The sequence below is a fragment of the Thalia democratica genome, chromosome 4, assembly GCF_965202585.1.
Source record: "Thalia democratica chromosome 4, ktThaDemo2.hap1.1, whole genome shotgun sequence".
NCBI classification, from domain to species: domain Eukaryota; kingdom Metazoa; phylum Chordata; class Thaliacea; order Salpida; family Salpidae; genus Thalia; species Thalia democratica.
In genome coordinates, this window is record NC_139168.1 from 57,126,299 (window position 1) to 57,140,769 (window position 14,471).

General features: G+C 26.2%; 1 protein-coding gene across 3 annotated transcripts in view; it reads right to left on the reverse strand.

Annotated features, from left to right (window-relative positions):
- Nucleotides 1-1,069: 1,069 nt before the first annotated feature.
- LOC145834775 (brefeldin A-inhibited guanine nucleotide-exchange protein 1-like) overlaps nt 1,070-14,471 on the reverse strand; it is a 43,999-nt gene continuing 30,597 nt past the window's right edge. For all 3 annotated transcript variants that reach the window (XM_082942288.1, XM_082942289.1, XM_082942287.1), the window contains 15 exons: nt 14,049-14,189; nt 13,718-13,870; nt 13,198-13,424; nt 12,443-12,557; nt 10,221-10,378; nt 9,887-10,023; nt 9,135-9,224; nt 8,560-8,735; nt 5,436-5,606; nt 5,004-5,134; nt 3,505-3,664; nt 3,279-3,411; nt 2,992-3,109; nt 2,205-2,305; nt 1,070-1,988 (listed from right to left, as the gene is read on the reverse strand). In XM_082942288.1, the coding sequence (XP_082798414.1) occupies nt 1,931-1,988; nt 2,205-2,305; nt 2,992-3,109; nt 3,279-3,411; nt 3,505-3,664; nt 5,004-5,134; nt 5,436-5,606; nt 8,560-8,735; nt 9,135-9,224; nt 9,887-10,023; nt 10,221-10,378; nt 12,443-12,557; nt 13,198-13,424; nt 13,718-13,870; nt 14,049-14,189 (2,069 nt within the window). In that variant the 3' untranslated portion in view covers nt 1,070-1,930. The remainder of the gene's footprint in view (nt 1,989-2,204; nt 2,306-2,991; nt 3,110-3,278; nt 3,412-3,504; nt 3,665-5,003; nt 5,135-5,435; nt 5,607-8,559; nt 8,736-9,134; nt 9,225-9,886; nt 10,024-10,220; nt 10,379-12,442; nt 12,558-13,197; nt 13,425-13,717; nt 13,871-14,048; nt 14,190-14,471) is intronic.

The following is a 14,471-nucleotide window of genomic DNA, read 5'->3' on the forward strand; positions in this document are numbered from 1 at the left end:
TTTTAATAATTTTTAGCATATAGATTTTTTTTAAACCTTAAGTTCAAAGAATTATAAGTTAATAGAATAAAGTACAGTTAAATACTTGCTTATAAATAAAAAAGACAATAAATAAACATAACTTGAATTTAAGAAAATTTAACGAGGGAATTAGGTTAAGAATCGCTGCTTTAAACCTATATAAAAACTTATTATGTGTATTTCTAAGCACAAACTTTTTAAGTTACAATTTTTTATTGCATTACAAAACCTTTACTACTAATATTATTTTTTATAAGAATGGCTTAACAATTATAATAAAATTTTATCATTTTACCTCGTACTTATACCTATAAAAAAACGAAACCTAACTGTATAAAAAAACTTAATGTCTATTCATATTACTACATAACCTTGAGTTTGTTACTAAACAAGTGTAAGATCTAGCTTATACTTATGCGTTTTGAAGAAGAAAAAAAAAAACTAGCTTTTATGAATACGCCGAATTTTTTAAAACCTTGTAAACTTCCTATTCAGAGCATTGTTTTATTGCAAAACAAATAAAGTATTTCATATTTTGATTGTAAAATTTAACAAGTTAATAAATCTACACAGAGTAAACTTACAAAATAAGTCGCTTAGTAAAAATGTAGTGTTGTTGTTAGTACATCGAGTCTAAAACATTACAAATAAACGTTAAGAAAAACCCTTCTTATTTTTACCTAATTAAATTTAGTCTAGGATTTTACGTTTTTTATCGGTATAATAAAATAACTCCAGTCGACTATAGTTTTCTTATTCCAGTTGTATTTGCATCAGTGTGGTAGATTCCAATAATTAAGCCAGATTAGTATTTTAAACATTATAAGAATACTAAAATATTTTACTAAACTCAAGTCTTATTTGAGATAAATATTAAACTTTGTCTTATCAATTGTAATTACTACTGTTCAAACTTAAAACAAATATAACTTAATTTTATCCTTAATTACAATAGATTTATTTTCTTAGTAAGGTAATGTAGAAATTAAAAAATAAGTTTTTGTAAAAATATTCAAACAGTTATTAGATAAATAATTTATTGTTCTCTATATTCATCTCTTATATTGTAATAAAAAAGTGAAATAGGTTTAGTAAATTGTTACTTTTCAAATACTTGGTTAGTTAATAATAGTTTAATTGAATTTAATAGTTTTACTAAGCTTCTATCAAAGTTGGATAAATAAAAAAAAACAGAAATATATAGTACGGTATAGTATTAACACAACAAATCGTACCGAAACAGTGGGTACACTGAGGTTTATGAGCTACTATATTTAAAATTAGAGTTTTTATCGAAAAAGTATGTTTAAAATTCAAATGTACTAAAAATAATTATTAGTACAACAGTTTACACCAGGCGTATAACATGGTTGTAAACTACTGTAGAAGAAATGTATAACCAAGTCTGTGTAAAATTAAAACCACTTAGAATATGTTTAAAAATAAGGAACGTTTATAAGGTTGTATGTACTAGTAAATAATAACTGTAAATTTGAAAACAATTTTAAAAATCAGTAAACTAAAAATTACATAAACTAGACAGAAAATACGTAGAATTAGTCGTAAAAAAAAGGCTTGAATATAAATTAAATAGAATATATTTTTATAAATATAGTTTTCAAACGGTTAACTGTAAAATACCATAAGAAAGCAAGTGGTTGTGTTGCACTATACTAACAAAAATTTGTATAAAAAACTTTGGATTATTTAATCTCACGATTTCTAAACTGTCTAATAATAAATTAAAATAAGAACAGGCCACAACATTTAAAAAATTATTCTAACCAACAAACTGCATTGCACATTATTCAGTAAATAAAATCACAATACAAAATTTAATGTAGACATCAATAAAAAAATATGACTTCATTAAAACTTTTCAACTGTTAAATCTGTCATTTTAGTAAAATTAAAGATCTTTTATATCTTCTTGGGGGACAGGTGAACTTCTTCGAAGTTTCTCGTACCTAAATTTTTAAACAACATATGATGTAAAACTACTAAAAATAAATACTTATTAAAAACAATTTACATTGATTATGACTTTCTGATTTTTTGAAATGTTTTAGTTACTATGGTAAACTTTAAAAGCATACAAGGCTAAATACTTTGAGGTTTCAAATAAACATTTTTCTTATCCAACAACAAAATAATTAGGATGCAATACTTTTAAATATACTCACCTAACAAAGAATTTTCTTAGCAACAACCGTACTTCTTTCACGAAATCGTGCAACATTATATCACACAAGTACGGGTGGACGTCCGTTGAAAGTTGCATAAACTATTTTGGTAAAAAAATAATTGTTTAGAAAGTTAAACAAGTTGTATTTAATTTTTAATATCTTCATAAAATATATAAATACAAAAGATTATGAACATTTCAGAATGCTGGAATTATGAAGCCACAGAAAACTTTCTGCTTATAAAAAGTTTTCTATAATAATTTCAATAGTCCTATTAAAAAAAAAAACTTGTTTTGCTTTTTTTTTACTTGTTGATTATCTTAATTACAATATTAATTTGGTAACACAAAGCAACAAAATTATATTTAAATTTCAAATTAAAAATATAATAAAATGAAAGCCAAAACATTGAAAAAATGCTAACTGACTTTTATTTATAAAAATTTATAGAATTTTCGGTCACTCCTAATGATTATATTCTACTTGACTAGGCCATACAGTTGTTTTTGTACAAAATTAAGTTAGAAAGTGTTAAAATATTTTAAAATTTGTTTCTACTACGTTTTGCAGAATTGGAAAAATTTAAACAAAGTTAAGTTCCTAGTTATCCAAGTTTAAAACTATAGAGCTTTAGATTTGCAAAAAAAAAACTTGATATATTAAGCAAGATCTAAGGTTCTCAAACTCTTTAATTTTTTTAGAAAGTATTTTTAGTAGCTTGAACTGTTTTTACTTAACAACACAAGGTATAATTAAAAGATATTACAAACTGCAGCAAACTTACTTTATCATCAGGCATTCGAACTAGTTTGGCGAGTATAAGTAGTAATATATTACTCCACGACTCTCTGTGTTGTTGTGACTGGATAGTAATATAATAGTTCATTGCTATTCCACATGTTCTATAGTAATAATTGATTTTAAAATAAAACTATCAAGTATGGTAACTAAATTACGACAGAGTTATCACAATTATATTATTTTCTTTTAATAATTATTAAATTTGTATAAACTCTCAAACTAGTCCGAGGGAATTTCCATATTGTTTATAGTAAAATACAAAGGGCTTACTTTGAAAGAACACTGTATAACTTTTCTGTAGACTTAGATGAGTTTTCGTGAAGTCTAAATAATATTCTAAGTGCGCAAGTAAGACTAGTTGTTTCTTGAAGTATCAAGTTCGGCAATGATTTTCCTTTCAAACCTTAAATCATTTTTGTCATACACAATTGTGTCAACAAATAAAATAGTATACTAAAAATGCTTCAATAAATAAATAAAAAAACTCGTAAAAAACCATGCTTCCATAAAATTTCACGCTGGTTAATATTTGAATTGAATCTTTTAGCAAGGTCGTGATTTTTATGAAGACAATGTACCAATAGAAGTAACTGATTTTCACTCAACAGTTTAAACATTTCGTTAGGTTCTCGGGGCTCTTTGCTCACTTCGTTAGTCTAAAATGTATGATTGCAAATGTTTAACAATTTTAGTTATTAAATTTATAAACATAATGCAACATTTCAATTTCAAATTTGAACTGTTTACTTTTATAGGAAGGTTTTAAAATGTATTTATATACCATTTGCAACTTAGTAAATAGTAATTATGTACTCAATTTTTTTTTTCACAAATGTTTTAAAAACTATACAAGTTTCATTCTCAAATTGAACTATGTAAACAAAACGAACTTTACCTAGAATCAAAATTGATAGAGGAAAAACGACTTAAGTTAAATACGCAAATACCATTAAATTGAAAAGAAAAACTATTAACAATTTATCAATTAATATATCTTTACCTAAGTATAACTTGCTAAACTCTTAAGTTTGTATTTACTTGAATTTATTCATACGTCATAATATAAACTTATTTTTAAATTGTCTTTACTAACCTTTTTTTTTTTCAAATTCATTTAACATTTACCACTTGAGAATGAAACTTGTATAGTTTTGAAAACGTTTGTGAAATAAAAAAGGAGTAATTACCATATACTAAGTTTCAAATAATAAATAAATTTCAATTATGCTAACTTTTTGACATCTAATAGGCAAAAAAGTTAAACAAATTATGTAAAATACATAAAAAGTTTTATATGATGATTTTAAATCTGTGTTATATATATTTTTTCTTTATTTTTTAAGTTTATTTTTCCAACTAATTTTCGCTCAAAGAGCTCACCAGTGATTAAATTAATCTAAAAATTAAAAAAAAACATATTTAATGTCACAGAAAGTGGATTGCTAATTCTTTATTATAACAGCTTACAATTAACTTTCAATAAATTTTAAGTAATTTTTTTAGAATTTTTAGTTTAATTAAAGCACAGACGAGCTCTTTGAGCGAAACTTAGTTTGCAAAATAAACATTCAAAAAAAAGAAGATATATTTGTTTTTGTTTTATAAGGTGAAAGACTTTTTAAAACTTTTTAATAATAAAACCTATACTTATAGTATCTGTGTTTATGATAGTCAGTTACTTGAGCTAATCAAAATTTTGCTTAGCTTTGGTGGCATATAACTTAATCTTAAATATTAGGCATACGTCGACAAATAAAAATGACAAGTTACAAGTAGAAAACTATATAATCAGTTTAAGATACAATACATTAAAATAAATTATAAATAACAAACTGCATTTTACATACACAACTAAATTATTTTAATGAAGAATGAGTCATAGTAAACTTTAAAAAAATCTTGACTTGTGTTACCGCTGCCTCTAAAGATATAGCAAAGTACCTTTTCAAAAAAGCAGTTGAGAAAAAACTAAAATGTTGAATAATTTAAACTGACTGTAGCAAGTCTGAGGTTTGCTTCATCTTGAATTTTTGTTGCTTTTGGCATGAAAAGGAAGTTGTCAATACATTCGATCATTTCTGACGTGAGAATGCAAAATAGCTGTAATCTCTTTAATTCTTTTTGATCTGTAAAATTATTTTTATACGAAAGTTAATAAGACCTATTTTTTCATCAAGTTATTCTTACTTAAAAATAAACTTTTAGAACTATATAAAGCGTTTAAGACATGTACTTCTCTAAAGTTTCATTTATTTAATTTTAATATTTTAGTAAAAAAGAACTAAAACATGTTATAATTGTAATAAAAATTCAATAACAAAAATATGAACTATAGAAGTTTTTAATGTATAAAAGAAAAATAGCATACAGTTAAACTAAGATAAAAAGTTTAAAATGAACCAAAATAAAAACATTTATAAAAAAAACCGTGAGAGCGACTGGGGTCCCAGGTAAGCAATTTATTTGGGGACACAATCGTAAAAATTTGAATTGCTTTCTCACAAGTAAGCTCCCATGTGTTGTGATCAAAAAGATGTCCGTTTGAAATTACTAGATTCTCGAAACAATTGACACCTGATCTGGCCAGTTGCTCATTTTCTGTATAAACAATTTATAAAAATATTTGTAATTAAGAGATTAAGTACAAACTAAACTTCAAAATTTATCTTGTGTTATACAAAGATTGTTCTACAGTCTGATTAAAATGAACGATTACCTAACATTAAAATATAAGTAAATTAAATAGGTAGCGTTAAGAACGTTTTTTTAAACAGTGATGTTTAAATCTACAATAGTCGAATATTATTACAAAGAACTACACGTAATTGCTAACAAAATATGTTTTTTTTTGATTTTTTTAATTTTTAGATAAAAAACTACCAAACAATTTTGCTTATTTCACTCTCATAAATTTATCAACCATTATAACTTATTAAATTACACTTTTTCATAGGTTTCTATTTACAATTTTAGAAACAGTTTACTTGACACTAAACAACAAATTGAAAAATTTTAGTGCTGAAGAAAACTTTCTTAGTTGATAATAAACTTATTAATGTGGTTTGATAAATAGGACAAAAATTAACTTCTTATTTAGAGTACAATAAGCCACCAATATCCATTGACAGTAATTAACTTAACTGTCATAATCATTACGTATGTATCAGAATAGCTTTTTACTTAGTACTAAATTTATTACATGTAAAAAAGGTTTTTTCTTTGAAAAAAGCAAAAACTTTAAAACCAACTTAAATATAAAATCATTAAAACCGCAGAAAATATTCCGCCCTTTTCATCAAGTATGCAATTCCATCAATAATTTTTTCACTTTCATTTATTTTCAATTGCTCTTTATAATCAGCTTAAGTACCAAAACAATGGTCAATGTCTTACGTCATTCCAGTCTATAAGAAAGGTAGCAAACACAACGCGTTAAACTAAGGCCATTATCTTTAACTAGAAGCTTTTCTCGAATTTTTAACACATAATATCTATAAAAATTCAAAATTATATTTTTGACTATAATTTATTATCTGATAAACAACTTAGTTTTGTCCCTAACCGCTCGTCAAACGTTCAACTCATAAAATGCTTACATTCTTAGATAGTTCCTTATCTCAAAAACGATAGAATCAAATTAGTTTACAATGATATTACAACAGCTTTCGATTCAGTATCACAAAAACGATTATTAAAAATATTGAGTCAGTACGGACTACATGAATCCTTAGTGAAGTGGTTCAATAATATTTTAATTGGGAGATCACAAAGAGTCGTCATTATTGATACACTGTCAGACCCTTTATCGATATAAGGTGGAGTACCACAAGGTTGTGCAATTGGTCCCCTTATTTTTTATTTTTTACAAAAAAAACTACAAAGTTATAAGTACTCGTTACATTGCCTAAAGTACTTTCAAAAAAATTCGTCCTCAGTAGGCAATTATATTAGAACACTTTTTAATTTACATAAACGATATTATTACAAACATTGATATTGAAAGGTATATGAGTTCATTTGCAGATAAAACAAAAAAAATAGTAATTCAAATATCTGTTTACAATCTACTCTAGATAATATCTACAAATGGCTAAAAACAAGAAGCTTGATTTAAATCCTAAAATATGTAAAATTCTAAAAATTTAGAAAAACAAACGTTTGACCCGATTGACCTTTTAATTAATAACACTAACATATCAACAGTTAAAGTTTTTAAGGATTTAGGAATACATATCTCTGAAAACTTAAAATGGAACGAACAAATAAATTATTTATATAATATTGCACAAGTTTCATCCACTCAAATATAAAAAAAAATTAAAACTAATTTAGCTACTATTCTGAAAAAAAATATTTAAAATATACGTTCGTCCTAAGCTTGAATACAATACACAAACTTAGTCACCCTATTTAAAAAAAGACATTAACAAAATTGAGTCTCTGCAAAAAAACTTTAACCGTTCGTTTTATATGTAACATATCCAATACATCGTATAATGATAGATTGGTTAAACTTGGATTGAACTCTCTAGAATATAGAAGATGTGAATTTGATTTATTTACGCTTTATAATACTATTAATGGCAAATATAAGGTTTTTTTTTGCAGTCAATTTTTCAGTTTTTCCCATGACAAATATCAGTTAAGAGGAAATGATATAAAAATAATATATTAACACAATTTTAACAACAATCAGTGGCAAGGTTAATTTCTTCACAGAGCGAAGACTGTGTGGAACAAGTTACCACAGGATGTTGTATCGTGTGAGAGGGTAGAACATTTTCGCTAAAAACTAAAAAGATTTGATATAAATTGTATTAATATCAGTAAAATTCAGTATTTTTTCACAAAAACAATACAAATAAATATTTTTTTTTTAAAAATATTAACCCCATCTAAATTAGCTAGTTATGTTTTTCATTTTTCTATTTGTAATATTAATTAGTTTTATTTCCCTACTCCTCCCCCCTAACAGACTATTAATTTATTTTTATTAGTTTTGTATGTACTACGTTATCGCCTTTTATATCAAGCAAATAAGTTTAAACTTATTAATGAGTTTTTAATAATTTTAACTTTTTTCAATGTTTTGTTTACATTTATTTTTTGTTGAATATAAACGTATTTTATCTTAATTTTCTCATTGTTTGTCCTGCTTAAGTGGCTTAGGTTTTGATACCTGAGTCAAACATTGCACAATAAACAATATAATAATATGCAAGCAAGGGATTTTATTGAAGCAAGATACAGAAAAAAATTAAATTGTATAAATTATAACTTACAGAGCTTAGAAACAAAAAAATATTAACCTCTGACATCCCTGATAAAAATAATGAACAACTGTTACTTACATTTACACCTACTGTAGAGTAATAAAAAAAACAATTAGAGTAATAATAATAAGTTCATTAAAATTTTTTAATCTATAAAATATTAGACATAGTTTTTACAATGTTGCAGTATTTTATAGAAACGTTAAAAAAAATTACTTTATTTGACAATTGTTTCTATACTTAAAACAGAATTAGTATCTATATATATATGCACAAACCTTTCTCGATACACCACAACAGCTGATCGTAGACACCGTGCAGGAGTGTAGGGGCGAGCGTTGTATAGTACTGAGTAAACACGTCGCATACTGAAAACAAAGCGTGATTGCAAGTCGTAGCGAACCAATCAGTTCGTTCTAATTGTACCTCTGGCATTTTCATTTGGTCGAATATTCTTAAGAATACAACAAAATTAAATCAGTCGTTTTGAAAATGCTTAAATGCATGTACAGCTTGTGCAAAGAATTTTTCAAAAGTAATGCAAATATTTTCAAAGCACTTAATAAATATTCTACTTTGAATGACTTTTAAAAGCTGTTTTGATGGTTATAAACAATTTTTACTATGAACTAAACTTATAAAACAATCATGATAAAAATAAAAGTTAAAAAACTGCACAGATTTTTTTAGTGATCAACTGTGCTTATAAAAAGTTAAAGAACTAATAGCCTAGTGTATTAATTAATTAATTGTTAAGCAACTACTTATTCTAATAAAAGTTAATTTAAACAGTAAAAAATAAGTAAATGAACAGAAAGAATTAAAACAAATAAATGATAATATTAATGTTTACCTAAATATTATTTGAAAAAGATCGTGCCACCAGGACTGATGGAACGTTTCACCATATGTTTTCATGATTTCAAACATCACTGTTAATCCTCTGTTAAAATTAAAGTTGTGCTTCAACAATATAGCCATAAATTTAAAGGTAAATTATAAAGGTATATGAACTTAAAAAATTATAAAGCAAAGAGAAAAATAACGTAATTAAACTACAGTAAAGTTAATTCAGGGTCGCCAAGGGATTTTTGTAAATTTCTTCAAGTTTTTTCTGAATTTCTTCCAGGTTAAAAAAATATTTTTAGTCGGTTTTTAGTAAAAAATTGAACTTATGTTAAAAAACTGTCTTAAGTATTACAACAACATTGAAAACATACTGCGATTTTAAATAAAAAAATTCAAATGATGCACTTTTTTATCTTAATGATAGAATTTTTGTATCTAATCAAAACTTTGTTACTTTACACGTAAAGATAGTTTAAAAATGCAAGTTTTTTGGTGAATTTTGTTCGAACTTCCGTGTTTTTTTTTAATTTTACAAACTTCAGGTTTTTTCAGTTTTTTTTTTTTGCCTAAATTGTCAAATTTAAGGTTTTTTCTAGGATTCCAGTTTTTTTGGCAACCATGTCTAATTTATTTCTTTTAGATAATTTTACTATTACCGTTTGCTTTTGTTTTTTTTAATAAAAATCTAGAACATGCTATCAAAAGATAAGTATATATAAAGAAGGAAACAGTATTTGTACTATGCAACTAAACTACCTAGTCCTGACATCAAGCTTACATCTATTAATAATGCAAGATAGTTCAAAGAAGATAGGAAACCATCCGCGCACCCAAATCTTATCAGCAGCACCAGGTTTATATTGGGACTCATCTCCAGTCAAATCCTCGAAATACTAAAAAAATTGCTTTAGTTTCAGCAGTTAGCAATAAATAACTTACATCATATGATTTCATTTGAAAAACTTACTTTGAGTGTTAATAGAATAAAATAAATTTTCTTCTACCTTACTTTAAAAAAAATCTCAATATAACTAAGCTAAAAAAAAGCTTAAAAACGCTTATTTGTTTATAATTCTAAAAAAAAACACACCTTTGGCTTTTCAGCTACATAATTAGCACATTGTCGAATTAAACGTATTGCTTCCATAGAAGTATCGGGAAACAAGCAGCAAGAAAATTCTCTCAACGCTACAACAGCGTCTTGAAAGCAGTAAATGATAGAGGAAAAATAAAATTCAAAGTGCTGTGCTGTTAAAAATATTTATAAATGATAAAAACCATTATCTACCATATATTTGTTACTTATAAGTAGAAAAAAACAAGCTCATAATATTTCACAAAACAATTTTAGATCATATGTCCAAGTTTATTTCTAGTAGAAGCGTGAGAAAGACATAGCAGAACTTTTTTGTTCACATTAACTCTACTTATTAGGGTGCACCCGGTGCACCGAGGAGTTAATCACTGTATTTTTTTCAGCTAGGGATATCATATAAAAAAGAAGCACATTAATTTTCTTTCTAGATGTTAACAATTTTTATCTAATGACGTTTGAAATTATTACTATAGCGGTAAACTTATTAAAGCAAAAAGTGGGTCAAAAATATTGTTTTTCTCAAGTTAATTTATTTTGTAGATTTTTATCTAAGCTTTAAATTGCTTTTTACAACTATTTTTAAATAAGCTTATTTTCTAAAATATGAACAATCAAAGTTGGGAAGCTCAATAAGTTTTTTATGGAAGAAGAAAACTAAAAGTAAAAAAATATTAATTAATCTAAAATTTATCTTTTACAGTTTTCAAATAATTAAACTAGTTTTTAACTTCTACAGTTTAGCCTTTATATAGTAATAACAGTTTCTTGTCAGAAATAAAATAAAAGTGATAAAATAAAAACAGTTTCTTTTAAATTAAGTCATCAAAGAGGTAAATTTTAAAGATTATAATATTTTGATGAACGTCATAAGCAACGACTAAAATGCAAAACCTCAATCAAACTTCAACCCTTCTAAATTTGTTAAAGCCTTCTAAATTTGCTAACTGCGAATTGTTTGATTTTTTATTGCTAGAGAACCAATAAGTTTATCTAGTAGCAGCTCTATTACACGATGCCTACAGGTACAAGCTAGTCTAAAAACTGGAATATCAAAATATTTTTGAATGCTACAAAAGCACTTATGTGCCCTGTATGTAAGCTTGTAGTGTCAATAACCTTGCTGTAAACTGTTACACTTACTGTAATAAGTTTATCTAGTAGCTCAGTCACACTTTTTCAATGATCTATTACTTCCTCACAAACTCATTTGCTGTAATAAGTGTATAGCAAGTTACTTTTTGACATACCTTATCTTTCCTTGCATACTGTTATCTTGCGTTTTTATTTCTACTGGTGTTGGCTTTGTCTAAGGCAGGGTTTCCCAAAGTGGGCCAAGTAGCCCCCTAGGGGGTCATGACAGATACTCAGGGGGCCATGAGGCCATAACTTGAAACTTACACTAGATATTCTTGAGTTGCAGATGAAGAGCAAAAAAAAAGCTCTTATGTGTATTTTATGGCAGTTTAGAAACTTACACTAGATATTCTTGAGTTCCAGATGAAGAGCAAAAAAAAAAAAAAAAAAGCTCTTATGTGTATTTTATCGTAGTTTTTGAGTAATCTATATGTTGAAGGGGGCCATTACTTTTTCAAACTCTTTAAAGGGGGCCATTAGCAAAAAAGTTTGGGAAACCCTGGTCTAAGGGCTATAAATAGCTATTCTGTCAGTTTTTTTTGCTTTTAAGATATTGCAAGTCAATATTGATTGTGTTTCGTCTTCTTGAGACACAACAAGCTGCAATAACAGACAGACCTCAGGTGCTTGTGTGACAATACAAAAGTGTCTTGGTAAGCCGAAATGTTTGCTATTTTACTTTTAGTTTGCTTTTTCAAAAAGTAACCTAAAAAACTATCCAAATTTGATGGTTACTTTCTTAATAAAATAAGCTTATCAGAAATGACTGTAAAAATGAACTCAAAGCTTAGATAAAATTCTATAAATGCTACTAACTTCAAAAAAACAACTTTTTAACTCCATTTTTGTTTTATTAAAATTACCGATATAATAAAACATTGAATTTAATTAGCTCTAAGTTGTAAAAATAACAACTAGGAAGATATTTTTTGTGCTACGTTTTATATGATTTACCACGCTGAAAAAAAATCTACATAAGTCTACTACAAAATTTTTGAGGGTAACCAGATGTTATATTACTACTGATACACTACTAATCCTTTTTTATTAAAACAAGAAAAACCAAATAAGGAAAAACATACTCATTACAGCGGAAGTTATAGTAAAAGCGAGTTCAACTAGCTCTTCATTACTAAACGAGGCAACGGTAGTGAATACAGAGAATATATTTTTCCAACCAGACTTTATGTTTTTGACCTGGAAATTTGTAATTCATGGTAAAAGTAAGTAAACTTCAGTATTTAATAGAAAAACTAGAAAAATCAAACTAAAAATTAAACATTTAGACATTTTTTTTTAAGTAGAAAAAAAGGTACAAAAAAATTGAACAATAAAAAAGGATATGCAAAAATATCTTTTAAACCTTATGCTAACGGGCATATATTTTAGTGCTTGCTGTAACTTTAATTAAAAACAAAGAATTTTTTATTAAACAACATTTAAAAGATTTATACTCTTGCATTTAAATCATTATGTGAGATACATGACTATCTAAGCCTTAACTTGTTTGACAACCACTACGTAAATAAATAAATACTTAACAGCAGCAATAATCGTATATAAACAATAAACACTTAGAAGTTTAACTTAACTAGCAAAATTAAGTACTACTTTTTTACTTTAGAATACATCGGAAAAAGTCATCAAAGCGAAAGCCTTGACTTTCACTTGCTGTCAGAAAAGCTTAAAATTGTATTTTATAAATGGTTGTCTAAAAACTTATTACTAATTTATTAATTCAAAGATACTAGGGCTTTTTCAAAAAAGTTCTTTGTTGTAGAATTTAAAACAGTATTTTTTAAATACATTTTGTAGCCAATTTGTTAGCTTTTTATACCTGTTGGTGAACCATGCTTTGTATGCATCGAACCACCATATCCTTTATACTGTCTCGAGGGTTGTGTTTGACAATGTGTTCAAAAGGGCGTAAGAAGTCTTTTTGAAAGCTGAAACCAGGCAGCTCTCCTTTCTCTAAAAATTTCATAGATAGTTGACGTAGACTGTCTACAGCAAAAACAGCAACTTCTTCTATTTCACTACATCCAACTACATTGAAATGCTCTCCTGCAAATTTTTTTTTCTGGAAACTAAAATAAACTGTTTAATATAAATTTTTTCGAAAAAGTTGAACTATTTATCATTTAAAACTAAGTTGTATTAAATAGTATTTAAAACTTTATAAACTAAAAGAAACCCGAAGCGTTAGAAAGTATAAAACATTTTAAAAAGTTGTAGAAAAAAACTCTATACAGCTTTATTAAGAATATGTGGAATAAAAATAATTATAATAGTCAGAAATAAGAAGAATTGTACGTATATTTCTATGTAAGTTTACTTAATACCATTAGCAAACGAACCAAGTATTGCCCATATTCTTGACCAATGCAGCCTGACACGACCCATGTTGTAGTATGAAATTTCAACTATTTTCTGCAAAGAGAATTTACGCGGGCGAAGTGGGTTATTTAGCTCACTCAAAGAAACTTCACACAAACAGTCCACAAAATCAACTGTTGTTAGAATATTGTTATGCATAAACTTATACAAGACGATATATAAAATAAAAAAATTTAAACGTTTGTCCAAATTAGTAAAATTTTAGGACTCTGTAAGCAAGTATAAATTTTAAGTATTCAGCTACTTATCAATAACATAAAGAAATGTATTACTATAATTTGAGAAACAAACCAATGGCATCTTCATCAAGTCGTTCTGAACCTGTGAATATTTTATCCACAGCGACAACATAGCTTTGAGAGCTTGTTTCTCCCATGGATTCTTGTATGGTTGCAAGACGTTTTTCCCCTATACCAAACGTCTTAGTTAGAACTGCAAAAAATTAAAAGCACCATTCAAAAAGTGAATCATTTTTTTATACAAAAGTCAAGACAGAGCATGTTGCATAAAAATAATAAATCATAACTAAATCAAAACTAATAAATAGTATATATAGTATTATAAACATTTACGACATGATGTAGTTTAATCGATACACGATTTAAAAGGGAGGGTTTTAAAAAAGAGAAATTTCGATCTCACATTTTAAAAATTAAAGTTTTATGGCTATAATTTTACGAGTGTTATTTCCTTAAAAATCAAGATAAACAGATA